Here is an 18,688-nt window from a genome sequence, read left to right on the forward strand (position 1 = left end):
TGAGCCATAAGGATTCAAACCAACACTACTGCAGTGAGGATGGAGAAAAGAGATTTAAAGATTGAAACAACAGTGAATCCCCTGGGGGTCCAGTGGTTAGGACTCCTCGCTCTCACTGCTGAGGGCCCAGAGTTCGATCCCTGGTCGGGGAACTAAAAATCCCACAAGCTGCACAGCGCAGCCAAAAAAAAAAATTGGAACAGCATAATTTAGTGGTCCACTTGGATGTGAAGGTTAAGGAAGAGTGAGAAATTAAGACTGTCCAGGTGTCCAGCTTTGGTATATGGTATTAAACAAAAATTATTTATGACACTTGTTAGTGGTGATAAGGCAGACTTTATTCAAGGGGGGGGGGAGCTATTACAGTGAGGTTTTGTAGTAGGCTAGGCTCATTCCAAATACAGCAAAGAAAAGTGGGAATTTATAGCCAGGGAGCAGAGTGGGGATCAGTGGATGGAAAATTACTGAGAGGAAATATCAGGGTAAGGGGGGATTCTGGCTAAACCAACCTAACAGGTTTCTTGCTGAAGGCAGGCCAAGATGATCAGCCATCACCTGGGCCGTGGTAGAGGATGAGGAACCGGATCATTTATTCGGGATGGGAGATTCTGGTTAAAGTGACTTAGCAGGATTCTTGCTTAAAATTGGATAATACAGAGACAAACACGAACGCCCGAAAGTCAGCCTAATTGAGAAGAGAGTTCAGAAGATCCTGAGTAGTTTGGTCAAAGAGAGATTCTTTGTCAATGGTGATGTCCTAAAACCTTGATAAAGAATACAAAGAAGGTTGTAGAACAGAGAATTTCAGGCTGGGATATGCTGTTTCAGGTCTCTGGGATATCAAAGTAGAGAATGTCCAGTAAGCAGTTGGGGTTTGGAAATAATATAGATACAGATAGATATTTTTAGCATACATGTAATTACAGTCAGGAGATTCCCCAGGTGTGAGAATGAGAGAGAGCTCTCCTAAGTGAGCGAATGAGAATACAGCCAAGGTGAGAATACTAGGAGAACATCCACATCCAAAGTACAAGCAGAGAAAGAGAAATCTATAAGAAAGAATTAGAAGGACCTCCCAAGACTTAAAGAGGAAACCAGGAGTTTCCATGGTCTTAGAAACCAAGGAAGAAGGTTTCAGTAGGGAGTGATCAGTAACTACAAATGTTACTCAGATTAAGTCTGAAAGGTGCGTGTTGGCTTTAGCCGTAAAGGTGTTCCTCATGACATTTGCAAGAGCAACTTCATGAACCAGAAGAGCCAGAAAGCATATTACTGGTGGAGTTTGAATGGTAAAAGAGGAAGATACTATAATTCGAAAAGGTAGTTCTTCAGGGACTACTACAAATCTATTGCAAATGTTTGAATCTAAGGAAGGGAGATGGAACAGTAGCTGGAAAGTGGTGTGCGGGAAAGATTTTTGGTTTTTTGTGTGTAATTTGTTTGTTTGTTTGTTTATGGGAGGGGTTTGTTTGGTTTTAATGACGAGGGAGAGAGTTCATGGAAAGAGGGTAAAGTTTAAAAAATTAGGAACGAAAGGAATTGATGGATTTGAGTCTGGCTGTGAAGAAATAAAAAGGCATGAGATCCAGAGAAGAGCTGGAGGGGTTACTTCTCTTCATGAAGAAAATGTGTGCCCTGCATCCTGAAACTGACTGGAAGGAAGAAGGAAAGGTCTCATGCTGGTTGGTTGGTTGACTGGAGGCAGTCTAGTGGCTTCTGTCATCTCAATTATAGAAGAAAAAAAATCATCTAATTAATTAATGGTATCTTCTTTGCTTATAAGCAACTTGAGAGCTAAGAAAGAAGGGAGGGGGGGAAAGAGGGAAGGAAATTTGGAAAGAGAGGAAGGGAAGAAGGAAGGGAGGGAGGGAGGAAGCCAAATCTTAGTAGGTCTTAGGGATTGCAGAATTATTGGTGATGGTTATTTTCTTTAATGCTTCCCCTGTTTACCACAGTGGAAATGTGTACTTTTGTAGTCGGGGAAAAAAATGTTTAATTAATTGATGTAACTTTAGTAAAGCTGACATGGAAAGTAGAGCTGCTCAGATAAAAGTAAACAACACATTTGATCAACCAGGAGGACCTAGTGGAAGTTCTGATTATTTGGGTGTTGATTGGTCTTATTGCAGATGAGTTTAATGAAACAGTTTGTTCACTACAGAAGTAGCATATCTTTAGACTGGAAGCAAAGTTTATAGCTTCAGTAGCTCTGGTCTTTAAAATGTGAAAGACAAGTGGTATTAGAAAAAGACCTTGGAGTTAGTTTTGAGTTCTGGGCGTATGCTAGTTGTGTGATCCTGAGTAAACAGCATTCTTTCCAGCCCACTCTTCTCTTCTTGTAAATAAGAAAGGAATGTCCCTTACAAGGGACTTTGGATGACTGAATGAGAAGTACTATATGCAAGAAAAGAAAAGGGGGCAAAAAAAGTACTATGTGCAGGTTTCTTTAATAAGTTTGGTCATTTTACCATCCTATCTTTTGCCAAATAACAATAGTTTCACTAAATTTTTCCCAAAAGGTATATATTTTTTCATTTATGTATGTGTAGAATCATCCTTTTAAAGAAAGATGTCAACTATTTTCTGTTTCCTATTGGAAATATTATCATCTTGATCTAGCTGAAAAACATTCTCTATTAATTACCAATATCAACTGGTATCAGCACTTGTCAACAGGAAATGAACTTCAGAAACACTTTTTTCTTTTTTTTTTAGAAACACTTTTTTTTTTCCCAGTTTTGGTTTCATCAGATCTTAAAGCTCAAGCTTGAACAAGATTAAATGTAGTTACTTTATTACTCTTTGGAAGAATGCATTGACTATAACCAATTAGCAAATATTATCAAACAACATCAATATAAATAGTTCTCTTTAACATCCCAGAAAGTGAACACACAAATGATATCTAGATAACTAACTCAAGTAGATAAAATCTAAATAAAGTGAGACTTCAAAACTAGAGAGCAAAACAATTTTTATTTATTAAGTTAATATAAGAATATTAATTATATGTAATACTTGTATAATATATATGAGATCTTAAAAAGTACTCCCACAGCCACTAGTGGAAAAACAGATATTGGTATCTTTATTTTAGTGAGAATTAGGCCAGATTTTTAATTCCTAACTAATGCCCTACTATACCACTCTGCATTTAAATATTATGTATTAAAAAACATGTCTTCTTGAAATTAACTTCTCTTTGGGAAATAATAAATTTATAGGACAAATAAAAGGTAAGAGCCCACGAGAACTAGAAGATATAACATGGATCAGTTAGTTGATTGATAACATAAAAGTTTTATAACTTGTTAAAATTTTTTTGATGTGTAGTTATGATTTCTCAACCAAAGTTTTATTCCTCAAGTTAAATACAATGATCACAGAAAGCAGGAGAAGTGTGCGAACTCTGAAAGAAGAAGTTCAAAAGCTGGATGATCTTCACCAACAAAAAGTTAAGGTAAGAACTTTGCCCGTTTGTTTAGGTTATCCAAAGCCATGTCATGGTTAATGGACTAGGCATCTATTCTGACATCAAACTGAAATTTTTAAGCTATATCCTATAACTTGTCTTTAGTTTAATCTTCTCACCCAAAGTTTATTTTAAGGAGTTATTTTATTTTGTTTTTCTAGAGGACTTTTTTCTGGAATTCAGCTATTTTACCATAGAACATGTTTAGTATTCCATTAATATTTTATACTTGCATTTGTGATTCAGTATATTTCCTGTAGTACAGACTTGAAATTACTGCTAAATGAATTCTGTATAGGCCTATTGAAAAGGTCACATTTATGTTTATAGTATAAAATTTCCAAAAGACCATTTTAAAAGTCTCTTACATGTAAAGCAGTAAGCATCCTGCAAATACAAATGATGGTGCAACCTGATTTTTTTAAATGCTTTACATACATTTTTTTAAATCCTCCTGGAGTGTGTAGAATGTGAATACTGAAAAAACTTAACCATGACTTTATCCTGATAGGAAGCTGAGGAAGAGGACAAAAAATGTGCCAATGAGCTGGAGTCCTTGGAGAAACACAAGCACCTGCTGGAGAGTGCAGTTAACGAGGGCCTCAGTGAAGCTATGAATGAGTTAGATGCTATTCAGCGGGAGTAAGTTCATCTTGCCAAGATTTGTAATGTTTATTGTCAGTTTAGTTAACATTTATATAAAACTAGGCCTAAGTTTATTTGCTTTAATTTATATTATAGAGCTATTTGGGGCAGAGGGAGTGATGAGTAGAACTTAAGCAGAACAGCTTGAGACACTTGAGATACTTTCCCTAGATAAATACATTCTGCTACCGTTATAGCTATTGCCCCCCTATTATCTTTTCAGTCAGAAGGGGACTGAATAGTTAACCCATAGGCTCTATGTTAATTTATATTAAAATACACTTTTTTTCTTTTAAGTGTTAAGGGGCCCTCAAAAAAACTACAAAATAAACTTTCTTTGAGGTTGGAAGTATCCAACCTTAAGAAATCACACCTTAATCCTTAAGAAAATCACACCTCTTTGTTTCCTTATTTGTAGCCTAGGGACAGAAAACTTAGTTGAAGGTATCTTTGGCATATAGTCTTTGTTTTTAATTTAAATTTGAATGCCTAAGACTCCTATTTCCTCATTCATATGTATTTAATGTCTTGTCCCTGATTAAGTGTACAATCCTTTTAGAGACTCAGGTAAACAATTTGCTCCCAAGCTTTGTATATTAAAGCATGAGGTTTTGGTGCTGTTTTGTGCTGTTGCTTGCATGGGATCTTTGAAAATGTTTTTATTTCTGTTTTAATTATTGTGAACTGGACCTTTGTGAATGATACACTGGGCAAGCAGCACCTATACCAATCACAGCCTGGTTTTATTGAATATAAAAAGAAGTGAGGTAGCTAGAACTGATATATTAGGTTTTGTCCTAGACAATTCAAACAAGAGTTTTTATCCTACAGATGCCAACTAGTTGTGCAGACCACAACTGAAGAAAGACGAAAAGTGGGAAATAACTTGCAGCGTCTTTTAGAGATGGTTGCTACACACGTAGGGTCTGTAGAGGTAAGTGTGTGAAGGTCTTTCCTACATTCTAAGAAAACTTTTTAAAACTTTTATGTATTTCTGTTTTGTTTCTACAGAAATTAAATGATAAATTTTATTTCTGTAGAAAATATGATCTAGTAAAAATTTATCAGAAGAATTTTGTGTAGTAGTGTGCATTTCGTAAAGTGATCTGTTTTACATAGGTTTACTATATAACCCAGCAGTTCCACTCCTAGGTATCAACCCACCAAAAGGAATGAAAATATATGTCCATACAAAGACTTGCAGACAAATGTTCGTAGCGACATTATTCATAATAGCCAAAAAGTGTAAACAACCCAAATATTTATTAACTGGTGAATGATATACCCATACATTGGAATATGATTCAGCAATAAAAGGAAAGAAGCACTTACGCATGCTACAATATGAACGAATGTCAAAAACATTATGCTCAGTAAAAGATGTGAAAGCCTACATATTTATGACTAACTAATATAAAATGTTCCGAAAAGGCAAATCCAGGAGCTGGAGTGGGAATAAGGGCAGATGGGCACAAAGATTGTGGTGAGGATTGTGCAACTCTGTCACTTAATTATTAAGTTACTCTTCTTGTTGCTTAAGGTACAAGCCCTTAATAAAAAATAATCGGTTTTGTTTGCATAAACAACATACAATGATATTTATTACATCAACAATATATAATGATGTTGTGCCAGGCCATATTCTACATACTGAAAACATATTAGTTAAGATGAAAGAGCATGTGTTAATAACAAATATTTTTCCTGTTACAAAGCAAGATTCAACTGAATAAATTTGAAGGTCAAATCGGCTTTATCCAGTGATTCATGTGTTGGGCAGCATCCCTTCTAGCAAATAGAAAGGAGCTCCAAGGAGTACAGAAAGGAAAAGGTTTTCAAAGGCAGAGGGGGAGTGGGACAAAGAAGACATAAATTTAAAAAAGATTATTTCAGGCAAGGTGGCAAGGTCACCTCCCTTTGTGGGACAAAGATTCTATTAGACAGATTACCTCACTGGTCCTGACCAGGAAATTCCAGAAGGACCAGTTAGATTACAGTCCTGTGGTAGGTTGAAACGGCAGTTAGGTTAGGTATCGAGTCCTAGTTTGGTGACATGGACTTAGCACGAGTGACTCCATTTTGGGCCTGTTGTTCCTTTTTAACAGTTCCCCCCTTTTGATCACACTCTCAGCTTGACTGAGAGAGACGTGATCAAAATTTAAGGCGTTAGCACCACTCTCAACTATTGCTTGCAGTTTTTGTTGATGCTTTGTGTGGTATTCATAGGTCATGATGTTCTTGCTTAATCCATGTAATATTCACAGATCCCAGCTCCAAGTTCACAATTGTTGATTTGTGAACAATTCCCTTTGCTTCTTTACTGATTTTCCAGTCTTAGGGAAATCATTTGCTTGTTGGTTAGCAGCTGCAAACATGCATTTAAAGCTTTTAAGAGAATGCAACGCACTGAGGAGACCATTATGATTATAATAAGCAAGATAATCCCCAGTGTTTGAAGTGCACTTTGAAGCCATGGTCCCCAAAACCCAAACCAATCGAAACCAAATAAGTCAAAGACCCCACTGAAGGAGTCGCCTTTTTAAGCCAAGTGGCCTGCTCAGTGATCTTACGTTAACTGAGTTTCAACTTCCGCAGAAGTGGTAATTCAGGTGTAGCAGATGGCGTTGGCCGCAGCACAAACAGTTCCTGGCTCAGCTAAAATATAATCAAGGACTATCCTGTTATCAAGAACAATTTCAGCCAAAGAGTCTAAGGATTTTTGTTGGGCAGTTGTTGCTTTAGCGGCAAATTCCATAATGCTTTCAAGAGTTAGCGACAGGTTCCTGATCATAGCCTCAATTGCAGTAACTCCTACCCAGGGAAGGTAGGGTTCTCTCCAAGGAATCAAATCCAGAGTAATGAATCCCTCCTGGTAATTCCCATTTGAATCTGTGGCTCAGTACTGGAAATGTGACATCCATTGAGACCAGGAAAATTTTAAGGATCTGTAGAACACACAGGCAGCTTTATTCTGGTTACCCTCGCCTGTGTCACTTTGTATAGAGCCTGGATGCCAAATTCCCCAAGTTTGGGGTTATTAACCAGAAATGAAGAAACAGACCAGGGATCTCTTGCATCATGAACCTATCAGAGTGTTTTGTTTTCTTAATGACCGATCCAGCAATTTGAAATGTTACCCACCTGAGCATTGACCTGGGCGATACGGATAATGGCATTATCTTTTCAGGCCAATGCCAGAATAAAGGAAAGAAAGAGAAGAAAGGGTTTCATGTTTAGTTAAAGCATGAATCTTGATCCAGCATCTTGGGAGGAAGCATTCTACCTCAGTGTCAGCTGCTTCTCTTCCTATCAATTTGATTTGGAGGTCTCCAGCGTTTATATAGGACCAGATGTCAGGTGGAGCCTTCTTCAGCTGGAAATGTATATCTGAGATTCACGTCCCTGAAATTTGGCTGCCATCTGGGTAGTGAGGAGGATCTGTTGTAATTCTCATCCAAGGAAATTCAAGGCAGTCTTTGTTATTACTGACTCTAAATTAGAAGTATAGGAGAAATTTGGAAATGTTAGTTTGGAGGGTTGTAGCCAGATATTTGAGGAGCTAGAAGAATTTAAGATCCAGTCCAATTTACAGATATGTGACAAAACCTCAAAGACAATTAACAGGACTGGAATCTAATATCCACAAAGGTGCAGGCATAACTTTTCTCTCTACAATTATCCCTGTTTATTTTTTCCATGGGTAATCACAGTAAAACTAATTTGTCTGCATTAAATTTGGCTTGGTTATTTACAGAAGTGCAGCAAGAATAGTGATTGACCATGTAAGTTCTTTTTAAGACTGCTTTGCTGGAACCTTGTAAGCAAGGTACCAGGTCAAGTTTTCAAGGGGCTTTATTGGCTCCATAAAGTCAAACTTAATACCTTAAAACTGTCTCGTCCCATCTGAGTTTATGTACATCTCTGTCAAATGTGACAATCCAGTTAAAGCCTTGGTAATATAGCCAATGTTTCCAGTCGTATCCTGTTACAAGAACAGATTCATATTGAACTTATGCAAATAACTTAATTATATTGCCATGAAAAGAATATTTAAGAGTTTCTGAATTCTGGAGTGTTCAGGTAGGGAGAAAAAGTAAATGTTTCATCTTAGTTTACAAAGGTATACTTTACCAATTGCTGTTAAGTCATAAATGGCTTAAGAGAAAAGGTTTCTTTAAATCTGGAAAAACAAAAAAATTAAGAAACCAGCCATGTTTTACAACAAAAAGTCATAAAAATTTTAATCATCCTCCTCAGTTCATTCAGTCCCGTGTCATTAATTCTTATTCTGCTTAAATCCTGTATTTCCATTAATTCTGGAAATTCTTATACAGTTCATTTTTATGATCTTCAAAGTTATCAGAAACCTGTACTTTTCAAAAGTCCATTCCGTGAATCTTCTTGAAGATGAAGCACTTCTGTAGGAACACTTTTACAAAAGCATCTGAGGAAAACAATAACTGTCTGAAATGACAGAAGACTTTTTTAAAATGCCCATTGTTAAAGATTTAATAAGAGTTTATTATAATGGAATTGACAAGGAAACTTCCTTATCACAAGGTTTTAAAATACTTGGTCAGACAGGTCACTGTGAAACAATACTTAAGTTATTTATCTAACCATAGTGACAGAAGGCAAATGCAGAAAGTTAAATAGTTGCCAAAACAAACAAACAAAACAATGGCTGTTTTAATAAGGAAGACTGTTTTAATAGGAAGACTATTTTCAATAAGGAAGCTGTTTTAATAAGGAATGAGCTGTTTTAATAAGGAAGACTCAGTTTTCTTAAGTAATCAAAGAACTGATTTAAAAAACATGAAACACAGGAAATTATTTTGACAAGACACAAAATCTTTCTTTTCTTGGCAGATTGCTTAAAAGATCAAGAAAAACCTTTGAATCACTTACTAGAAGCAGACCAATAGTCCAAGAAATTTTTGTTCTTTTAACAGATGAAAGAAATTTAAGGGTTTTTGTTTTTGTTTTTGTTTTAATTTTATTTTTGGCTGCGTTGGGTCTTCGCTGACTGTACACGGGCTTTCTCTGGTTGCGGTGAGCGGGGGCTACTCTTCGTTGTGGTGCGTGGGCTTCTCATCACAGTGGCTTCTCTTGTTGCAGAGCACAGGCTCTGGGCACATGGGCTTAAGTAGTTGTGGCACACGGGCTCAGTAGTTGTGGCACATGGACTTAGTTGCTCCACGGCATGTGGGATCTTCCTGGACCAGGGCTTGAACCCATGTCCCCTGCATTGTCAGGCAGACTCTTAACCACTGCACCACCAAGGAAGCCCCAGAAATTTAAGTTTTAATTTTACATAAGTACACTACTGATTTTAAAGCTTATTTTTTAAATCCTTATAATAAATTCATTCTGTCTTTCCCAGTTTGATCATGCATAAATTCCTTTCACGAGATTCCTTTTCTATAAACCTTCTACAGCTATCTTTTTGTTTCTAGTAACTTTAATTACATATGTATTAGAATTTTTAACCCTTAAAAACCTTAATTGCTGGTGGAAACTAAGAAGTAAACAATTGTGACTCACACTGGTATTCTGTGGCTTGCCAAATTTATAAATGCTTTTTATAAAAATGCATATTTTCTCATAGTAAATTTCTCTATGTGTGGCACTGGACATGTTTACCAATAGACCCAAATATCTTTAGTTTTTCTGTAAAAGTGTTACCTCAAAATTGGGCTTGCCTCTTGGTGGGTGTCGAGCCAAAAGACACAACCAAGCCCAAGACTGGGGGAAGGAAGGATTTATGATTACTTGCAACACATAAGGAGAACACCAGGGATCTTTCCCAAAGCAGTGTCTCCCCAAACAGCAAAGTTGGGGAAGTTTTAAGCTAAGGGTATATACATATTCATGAAGGGGCTTGGGCAGTCCACAGAGTCCAGACTTTACTTGCTTCAAGCCACAAGTGTCAGAAAAGGTCAACATCATCGTCCCTTAGGTTCCAGTTGATCTGAACGTTGAGCACTTCAGGCTAATGTTCCACATTGAAACAGAACTGGAAGTCTTTACAACAGATAAAATACCTTTGCTATTGTTATTTCTCTTGTCTGATAACAATTTGTTTCTGCATTCTTCCGTTCCCTTAAGATCATTAATTACTGAGACCTGTTCAAGGGCAATCACTGAGGCCAGGCTTAGATCACAAAATGACTTTGGCCAAAAATCGTTTCTCTTATGTCCAGAAAGCCATGCCTGATTTTCTTTCTATATTCTGTTTTGTGTGTGTGTGTGTGTGTGTGTGTGTGTGTGTGTGTGTGTGTAAATGTCTTTTTTATATTCTATGTGTGTAAATGTCTATTTTATATTCTAAATATTACTAAGACCAGTGTCAAAGAGTGTACTGGTTATGTTTTCTTCTAGGAGTTTTATGGTTTCCAGTCATCCATTTAGGTCTTTAATCCCATTTTGAGTTTGTTTTTGTATTGAATATATGGTGTTAAAATGTTCTAATATTCTTTTACATGTAGCTGCCCAGTTTTCCCAGCACCACTTAATGAAGAGACCATCTTTTCTCCAATCTATATTCTTACTTCCTTTGTCATAGATTAATTGCCAATAAGTACATGGGTTTATTTCTGGGCTGTCTATCTGTTCCATTGATCTATGTGTCTGTTCTTGTGCTAGTACCATACTGTTTTGATTACTGTATCTTTGTAGTGTAATCTGATGTCAGGGAACATGATACTTACAGCTCTGTTCTTTCTCAAGGTTTTTTTTGGCTATTTGAGGTCTTTTGTGTTTCTGTACAAATTTTTAAATTATTTGTTCTAGGTCTATGAAAAATGCAATTGATAGTCTGATAGGGATTGCATTGAATCTGTAGATTGCCTTGGGTAATATGGTCATTTTAACAATATTCTTCTAATCCAAGAAAATGGTATATCTTTCCAACTATTTGTGTCATCTTCAGTTTCTTTCATCAGTGTCTAATAGTTTTCTGAGTATAGGTCTTTTACCTCCTTAAGTAGGTTTATTCCTAGCTATTTTATTCTTTTTAATGCAATGGTAAATGGGATTGTTTCCCAAATTTCTCTTTGTGTTAGTTCATTATTAGTGTATAGAAATGCTATAGATTTCTGTATATTAATTTTGTAATTAAGAGGCATCCCCAAAAATGGTGCAAAAGATATTTTATATTCCTCTCTCTACTGGGTACTACAGACAGAGGTCCAGGAGATCTGACTATAGTAAGAATTCTTACCCTTAGGAAGCTTCTGCCGATTTTCCCAGGATCTCATCTGCAGACGCCGAGTGGGGTTTTAAAGTATTTTCATTTACCTTGGCTGTTCAAGGAAATAATATAGCAGTTTACCAGAAAATCCCTGACTTCTGTCAGCTCTGGGAGGGGCCCATATGGAGGCCCTCTCTTGAAGGCAGACATGGTTGCATCTGTAGGGCCATTCACTTGGCTACTTTTGTTTATGGTTTTGTAAGTCTCTTCAGAGTAGAAAGAGAGAGGATTACTAAATGAATACTCAAGTAAAGGAGGATAAAGGACAGCAGCAGGAGTTATGTCAGTCTTCTAGTCTTTTGTTTTACGTGCCTCTTTATGTCTTTTTCGTTAGCCTTTTGTAACAAACCTTTCAATGAACTATTTTGCAATTTTGAAGCTTTTTAGAGGCTTTTGTGTACTTTTTAAGTGCACTTCTTAAATTATCTATCTAATTGGAACTTTCCTCATGATGGCCACTGTACTTTCCCCGAGGGCTGGTGGCAGTTTGGTAGGACCCTGGCCACAAATGCAGTTCGGCACACACTTCTGTCAGGCAGGCCATATTTTGGGGCTCGCAATCTGATGGTTACCAAGCCAAGCCCTCAAGACACAAAATTCCAGGTTGTCTTTAGTAAAATTTTGGCCATCTTTGTAGATATTTATAGCTTCTGAGACCATAAGCAGGTATGTCTGAAGGTAGTGTACTTAACTCTTTTGATTTTAAGGATCTTATTTTTATTTCTATTTATTTGGTTTTTTATTTGTTAGTTTAAGGGTTTTTTTGTTTTTGTTTTTGTTTTGTGGTACGCAGACCTTTCACTGTTGTGGCCTCTCCCGTTGCGGAGCACAGGCTCCGGACGTGCAGGCTCAGTGGCCATGGCTCACGGGCCCAGCCGCTCCGCGGCATGTGGGATCCTCCCGGACCGGGGCACGAACCCGTGTCCCCCGCATCGGCAGGCGGACTCTCAACCACTGCGCCACCAGGGAAGCCCTGTTAGTTTAAGTTTTGAGGGATATTTTGTTTGGGTTTTTAATTTGTTTTTGTAGGGGTGTTTTTTTGGGGGGGGGAAGTTCTTCCAAGATCACCATTGTAAGTAATAGCCTTTGCCTAAAACAAAATTTTATTCATCTGAGGCCTCACACTGGACCCAGTCCACCTAAATCAGACCCAGTCCGATTCCAGACCCAGTTGGTTCTTAAGTTGGACCGTGTCCTACTCCAGCTGGTAACACCAGTTTCCAGTGTGTCACCTGGGGGGTGGGAAAAGGATTGAGCCAGCAAACCTCAGCAAATGGGATTGCAGACAGGGGCTCCACATAAATGGGAACTTGGAACTGCCACTAGCAGTTCCCATGTGAATAGATTCTTGGGGCAGAATCAAGGGCTGGAGTTTCCAGTCAAATAGGAAACGTGTGGAAAGCCAATTATATCTGGAGCCTTGACACAAATAGAGCAGCGTTCAGAACTGAGAGGAACTTACCCACGGCCCTCAGAAACAGTGAGAAAGACAATGAACCAAAGGCTTCATGGGCACCACACCTGCATTTCTCGTTGTTCCTGAGACCCTATCAGAAGTTCACTTCGGATCCCGTTGCTGCAACCAAAACTGTTAGAAAAATTCAACTGAGTAAATCTGAAGATCAGATTGGCTTTGCTCAGTGATTCATGTTTCGGGCAGCATCCTATCTAGCAAATAGAAAGGAGCTCCAAGGAGCTACAGAAAAGAAAAGGTTTTTAAAGGCAGGGTAGGGGGTGGGGGGGACAAAGAAGTCATAAATTTAAAAAGGATTATTTCAGGCAAGATGGCAAGGTCACCTCCCTTTATGGGATACAAGGTTGTTATTAGTCAGATTACCTCACTGATGCTGACCAGGAAATTCCAAAAGGACCAGTAAAGATTACGTTCCTGGGGAAGGTTGAAACTGCAATTAGGTTAGGTATTAAGTCCCTTTTAGTGACATAGGCTTAGCTCAAGTGAATCCATTTATAGCCTGTTGTTTGTTTGTTTTTTTGTAAGTTTTTTTTTAATATATTTATGGACTTTTTATTTATTGATTTTATTTTTGGCTGTGTTGGGTCTTCGTTGCTGTGTGGGCTTTCTCTAGTTGCAGTGAGCGGGGGCTACTCTTCATTGCGGTGCGCGGGCTTCTCATTGCAGTGGCTTCTCTTGTTGCGGAGCACAGGCTCAGTATTCATGGCACACAGACTTAGTTGCTCCGCAGCATGTGGGATCTTCCCGGACCAGGGAATGAACCTGTGTCCCCTGCATTGGCAGGCGGATTCTTAACCAATGCGCCACCAGGGAAGTCCCAGTTGTTTCTTTTTAACATTCCTTTCTGTTAATTTTGTATAAACACAGAAAATAGTATTTCAGAAACATGAAGTCTCCCTTAGCTCCACCTTTCACATAGCTTGAAAGTTTAACAATGAAACTATTCCTCCAACCTGCTGTACAGAGCCCAAAAACTAAAATAAATTGCTAAATCTAAAATTCCTTGGTAATTTATTAGGAGATAATGTATTCCCAGTTGTGAATTGTTTAAGGGGGAAAAAAGCTCATAATATCACATTAATAGGCTTTCATTTATTTGAAAACAGAACATTTGATCTTATATCCCCTCATCTCTCCTGAATGACATGAACTGCTGCTTGCTTGCCAGTACTTTCTCTGCTTAGTGGTAAGCACTAAGAAAAGCATCCTGGAATAAATACTAGGTCAGAAAACCTAGGTTATACCCACTTCTTCCTAGTTCAGCCACTTAGTGGCTCTATAACCTTTCATGGATCCTTTTTTAACAAGTATTGTTGATCTGAACCACAGACCAGAAAATGATTTGAGTGATTACATTTCTGGAGGTCAGAAGTCTAAAATGGTCCCTCCGGGTTGTACTCCTTCTAGAGGGTCTAGGGAGGAATCCAGTTCCTTGCCTTTTCCACCTTCCAGAGGTCACCTGCAGTCCTTGGGTTGCAGCCTCTTCCTCCATCTTCAAAGCCAGCAACACAGCATCGTCTGTCCTTTCTGAGCTCTCTTTTGTCCTTACGTCTTCTCTCTCTGACTCCCACACTGCCGATTCCCTCTTACAAAGACCGTTGTACATTGGATGCACCAGGATAATGCAGAATAATCTCCTTTTCTCAAAATCCGTTACTCAGTCACATCTTCAAAGTTCCATTTACCATGTAAGATAGCATATTCACAGGTTCTGGTGATCAGGACATGGACACCTTTGAGGAGTCAGCCTACCACACCTGGGAACAAACAAAAATTCATTAACAGTAAAATGGATAAGTAAATGTTGGTATATTCATTCAACAGAATGTTATATAGCAGTATATGAATAAACTATAGCTATATGCATTAACATGAATGAATCTCAAAATTCTGTGTGGAAAAAAAACCAAGTCATAACACATTACATTTAATATTGTTCAGTAAACATGAAGGTTAAAACCAGGTACCACTAAACTAGTATATCGTTTATATATTTAATCTGTGTGTGTGTAGTAAAAGTATAAAGAAAAGTACCTTTCAGGAGAATGGTTGTGTCTGGGAGAAAAGAGGGTATAAGATTAGGAAAGGGCACAAAAGGAGCCTGCTAGGTGGATGCAAGAGTATTCTTTTTATTCCTCTTCTTACAAATGTTATACTCTTATTTGTAGATTTCACAATTAAACACTTTAAAAGAAATTAATGTTTTTACATTAACAATTGTTAATTGTTTCCACTAGAAACATCTTGAGGAGCAGATTGCTAAAGCTGATAGAGAGTATGAAGAATACACGTCTGAAGATCTCTTGGACAATATTAGAGAGATTGGAGACAAGTATAAGAAGAAAGCTGCTCTACTTAAGGCTTCTGATGAATGAAGATAAAATGTTGATTAAGCGAGAACTTTATTAACAGTGGAAATTTTGAAATGTCCTTTGTAGGTTTGAAAAATCTCTTAGCATATCCTATATCCCTCCTTACAATGAAGTCTCATGACCACATCTTCCCAAGCCCGTGAAATATTTTTATATCTTTTATAAATCTAGTTCATTAACTTAAGGTATGTATAACCTGAAATTATGATAACTGGTTGGACTGTTATCTTTAGTTATGAAAGACCAATTATATTACGTACCTGTAGTTAATAAACTTACATCAATAAAGTGTGTTTTTCCCATGATCTCTCTGCCTAACTTGAGATAGTTAGAAAAATAGGTATTTTGAATTAAACCAGGAGTCAGCAAACTAACTGTGGGCCAAATCTAATCACACCCATTCACTTACATACCATCTATGACTGCTTTCCCATTACAAGAGCAGAGTTAAGTGTGTGCGACAGAGATCATGTGGCCTGAAAAGCCAAAAATGTGTACTATCTGGCCCTTTACAGAAAGTTTGCCAATCCCTGGGATAAACCATACAAAGGTTGGCACTGACTGACTAAAAAACTTTCCTAATCACTTTGGACACAAAAACCCACTCCTTATCCAGAGCTAAGAAGCTAAAGTTCTTTCTGGCTTCATGCCATCTTTACTCTGAAGTAAGTAGAAGAATATGGAATGCGAGAATCAGAAGAAATAATCTTGTTTAACCCCCTCATTTTAGAGATGAAAATATATTCCTAGAGAAGTTCTGATTTACTAATGTCATGCGTCTTAGTGGTAGAAGCCACCTGAGCTTCTTGAACCTGCGCTCAATCCTGAGTACAGCCACAGGAGCCCTGAAACATTAATGTTGTGGATGGTGAGGGAGTCATATTAGAAAGTGGGATTTTTAGACAGGTCTAAGTTGTTAGGAAGCTCCTCCTTAAATTGAACTAAAATCTGCCTCCAGTTGAATTTTCTATTCTTTTAACTTTATTCCAACTCTAATATAAGTCAGAATGAAGAACATGGTAAAATGAAACGTAAGCAATATACAGAACGGGATTCCAGCAACATTTTATGAAGAGAGGGCATTCAGCCTGACAGCGTGGAAACAAAGACAGGTCGTTGCTGGGAGATAATTAATAGGTATGGCAAGATTAATGGTTACCAATGTATTCAACAATCTTGACTCCAACATCCAATAGAACTTGCTTCAATGTTGGAAATATTCTGCCTGCACTATCCTGTATGATACCTGCTATATGAATCTATTGTGTACTCAAGTGATGTATATGTATGACAAAATAAAGACTCAGAGCTTTGCCACTCAGAACATGGTATGGAAATAGCATCAGCATCACCTTGGAGCTTGTTAAAAATGCAGACCCTTGGCCCCACCCCAAACCTACTGAATCAGAATCTGCACCTTTTACAGTGTATTGACATAGACTGTACATATTTAAACTTTTCATTAAGTTCCAACATACATATACACTCCCATAAAATCAAAATCACAGTCAAGGTAATGAATATATCTTTTGTTTGTTTGTTTTTGTTTTTGTTTTCGCGGTACGCGGGCCTCTCACTGACGCGGCCTCTCCCATTGCGGAGCACAGGCTCCGGACGCACAGGCCCAGCGGCCACGGCCCACGGGCCCAGCCGCTCCGTGGCAGGCGGGGCCCTCCCAGACCGGGGCACGAACCCACGTCCCCTGCATCGGCAGGCGGACTCTCAACCACTGCGCCACCAGGGAAGCCCTGAATATATCTTAAACCTCTAAAAGTTTCCTCGTTGCCCTTTGCAATACTTTCTCTTGCCCCTACCTGACACCTGCCTGACACCCATCCCCAGGCAAGCACTGATCTCCCTTCTATTACTATATTAGTTTGCATTTTCTAGAATTTTCTATAAATAGAATCATATAGTATGTACATTTGTATGGCTTCTTTCAGAAAATTGTGAGGTCCACGTTGCACTGTATATCAGTAGTTCATACTTTTTCATTGCTGAGTAGTGTTCCATTGTATGTATATATCGAGTTTGTTTATCCATGTACCTGTTGATGGACATTTGGGTTGTTTACAGTTTGGGGCTATGATAAATAAGGTCATTATGAACGTTCATGTACAGATGTTTGCATGGACATATCCTTTCATTTCTCTTGGGTAAACACCTAGGAGTGGAATGGCTAGTTCACATATGGTAGATGCATATTTAACTTTCATGAAACTTAGAAAATGTTTCCTAAAGTGGTTGTATCATATGTTCCTATCTGCAGCGTGTGAGTTGCTCACGTCCTTAACCACACTTGTATGGTTTTAGTTTAGCCATCCTAAGGGTGTATGGTTCTATCTACTGTGATATTAATTTCCATTTCCCTAATGGCCAAAGGTGTTAAGCATCATTTCATGTGCTTTTTTTTTCAACCATATATGTTTTATATATTTATTTTTCTCCCAGTCTGTGACTTGCCTTCTCATTTTCTTAATAGTGTCTTTTGAAGAACAAAAGTTTTAAATTTTGATGAGACCCAATTTATCACTTTTTTTAAAAATACTTTCTTCATTTTGTGTAGTATTTAAGGAATCTTTGCCAGCATCACTGATTTACACCTATGTTTTATTCTAGAAGTCTTATAGTTTTGACTACTAAATCAAAATCAGAAGTCAAATATGCATTTTAGAAAGGTCTCCAAGGGGGCTTCCCTTCCCTGGTGGCACAGTGGTTAAGAATCCGCCTGCCAATGCAGGGGACACGGGTTTGAGCCCTGGTCTGGGAAGATCCCACATGCCGCGGAGCAGCTAAGCCCGTGCACCACAACTGCTGAGCCTGATCTCTAGAGCCCGTGAGCCACAACTACTGAGCCCACATGCTGCAACCACTGAAGCCCGCCTGCCTAGAGCCCGTGGTTCACAACAAGAGAAGCCACCGCAATGAGAAGCCAGCACGCCGCAACTAGAGAAAGCCCGCACGCAGCAACGAAGACCCAACGCAGCCAAAAATAAAATAAATTTTTTTTAAAATTACTATTAAGGGCTTCCCTGGTGGCACAGTGGTTGAGAATCTGCCTGCCAATGCAGGGGACACGGGTTCGAGCCCTGGTCTGGGAAGATCCCACATGCCGCGGAGCAACTAGGCCCGTGAGCCACAAGTACTGAGCCTGCGCGTCTGGAGCTTGTGCTCCACAACAAGAGAGGCCGCGACAGTGAGAGGCCCGCGCACCGTGATGAAGAGTGGCCCCCGCTTGCCACAACTAGAGAAAGCCCTCGTGCAGAAACAAAGACCCAACGCAGCCATGAATAAATCTTTTTTTAAAAAATTACTATTAAAAAAAGTTCCCTGAGTTGTCGTATGTACGTTAAAATTGGAGGTGCACTGCTTTAAAAGAAAAAGTCACCACTAGTTAAATATTATCCATAATGTGATACTATTTAATAGCGACTCTAGGAATGACAGAAAAATTATACTAAGTTTAACCAAAG

General features: G+C 38.4%; 1 protein-coding gene across 1 annotated transcript in view; it reads left to right on the top strand.

The window, feature by feature from the left end:
* The window catches only part of NDC80 (NDC80 kinetochore complex component), a gene marked incomplete at its 3' end in the record, with an annotated part of 57,899 nt that extends 42,681 nt beyond the window's left edge, over window positions 1–15,218 (top strand). The window contains exons 13-16 of the mRNA XM_082852956.1: window positions 3,368–3,460; window positions 3,984–4,114; window positions 4,949–5,051; window positions 15,081–15,218. Of these exons, the coding sequence (XP_082709082.1) occupies window positions 3,368–3,460; window positions 3,984–4,114; window positions 4,949–5,051; window positions 15,081–15,218 (465 nt within the window). The remainder of the gene's footprint in view (window positions 1–3,367; window positions 3,461–3,983; window positions 4,115–4,948; window positions 5,052–15,080) is intronic.
* Window positions 15,219–18,688: the final 3,470 nt, after the last annotated feature.

This window comes from Leucopleurus acutus (genome assembly GCF_964270905.1).
Source record: "Leucopleurus acutus genome assembly, chromosome: 13".
Taxonomy (NCBI): domain Eukaryota; kingdom Metazoa; phylum Chordata; class Mammalia; order Artiodactyla; family Delphinidae; genus Leucopleurus; species Leucopleurus acutus.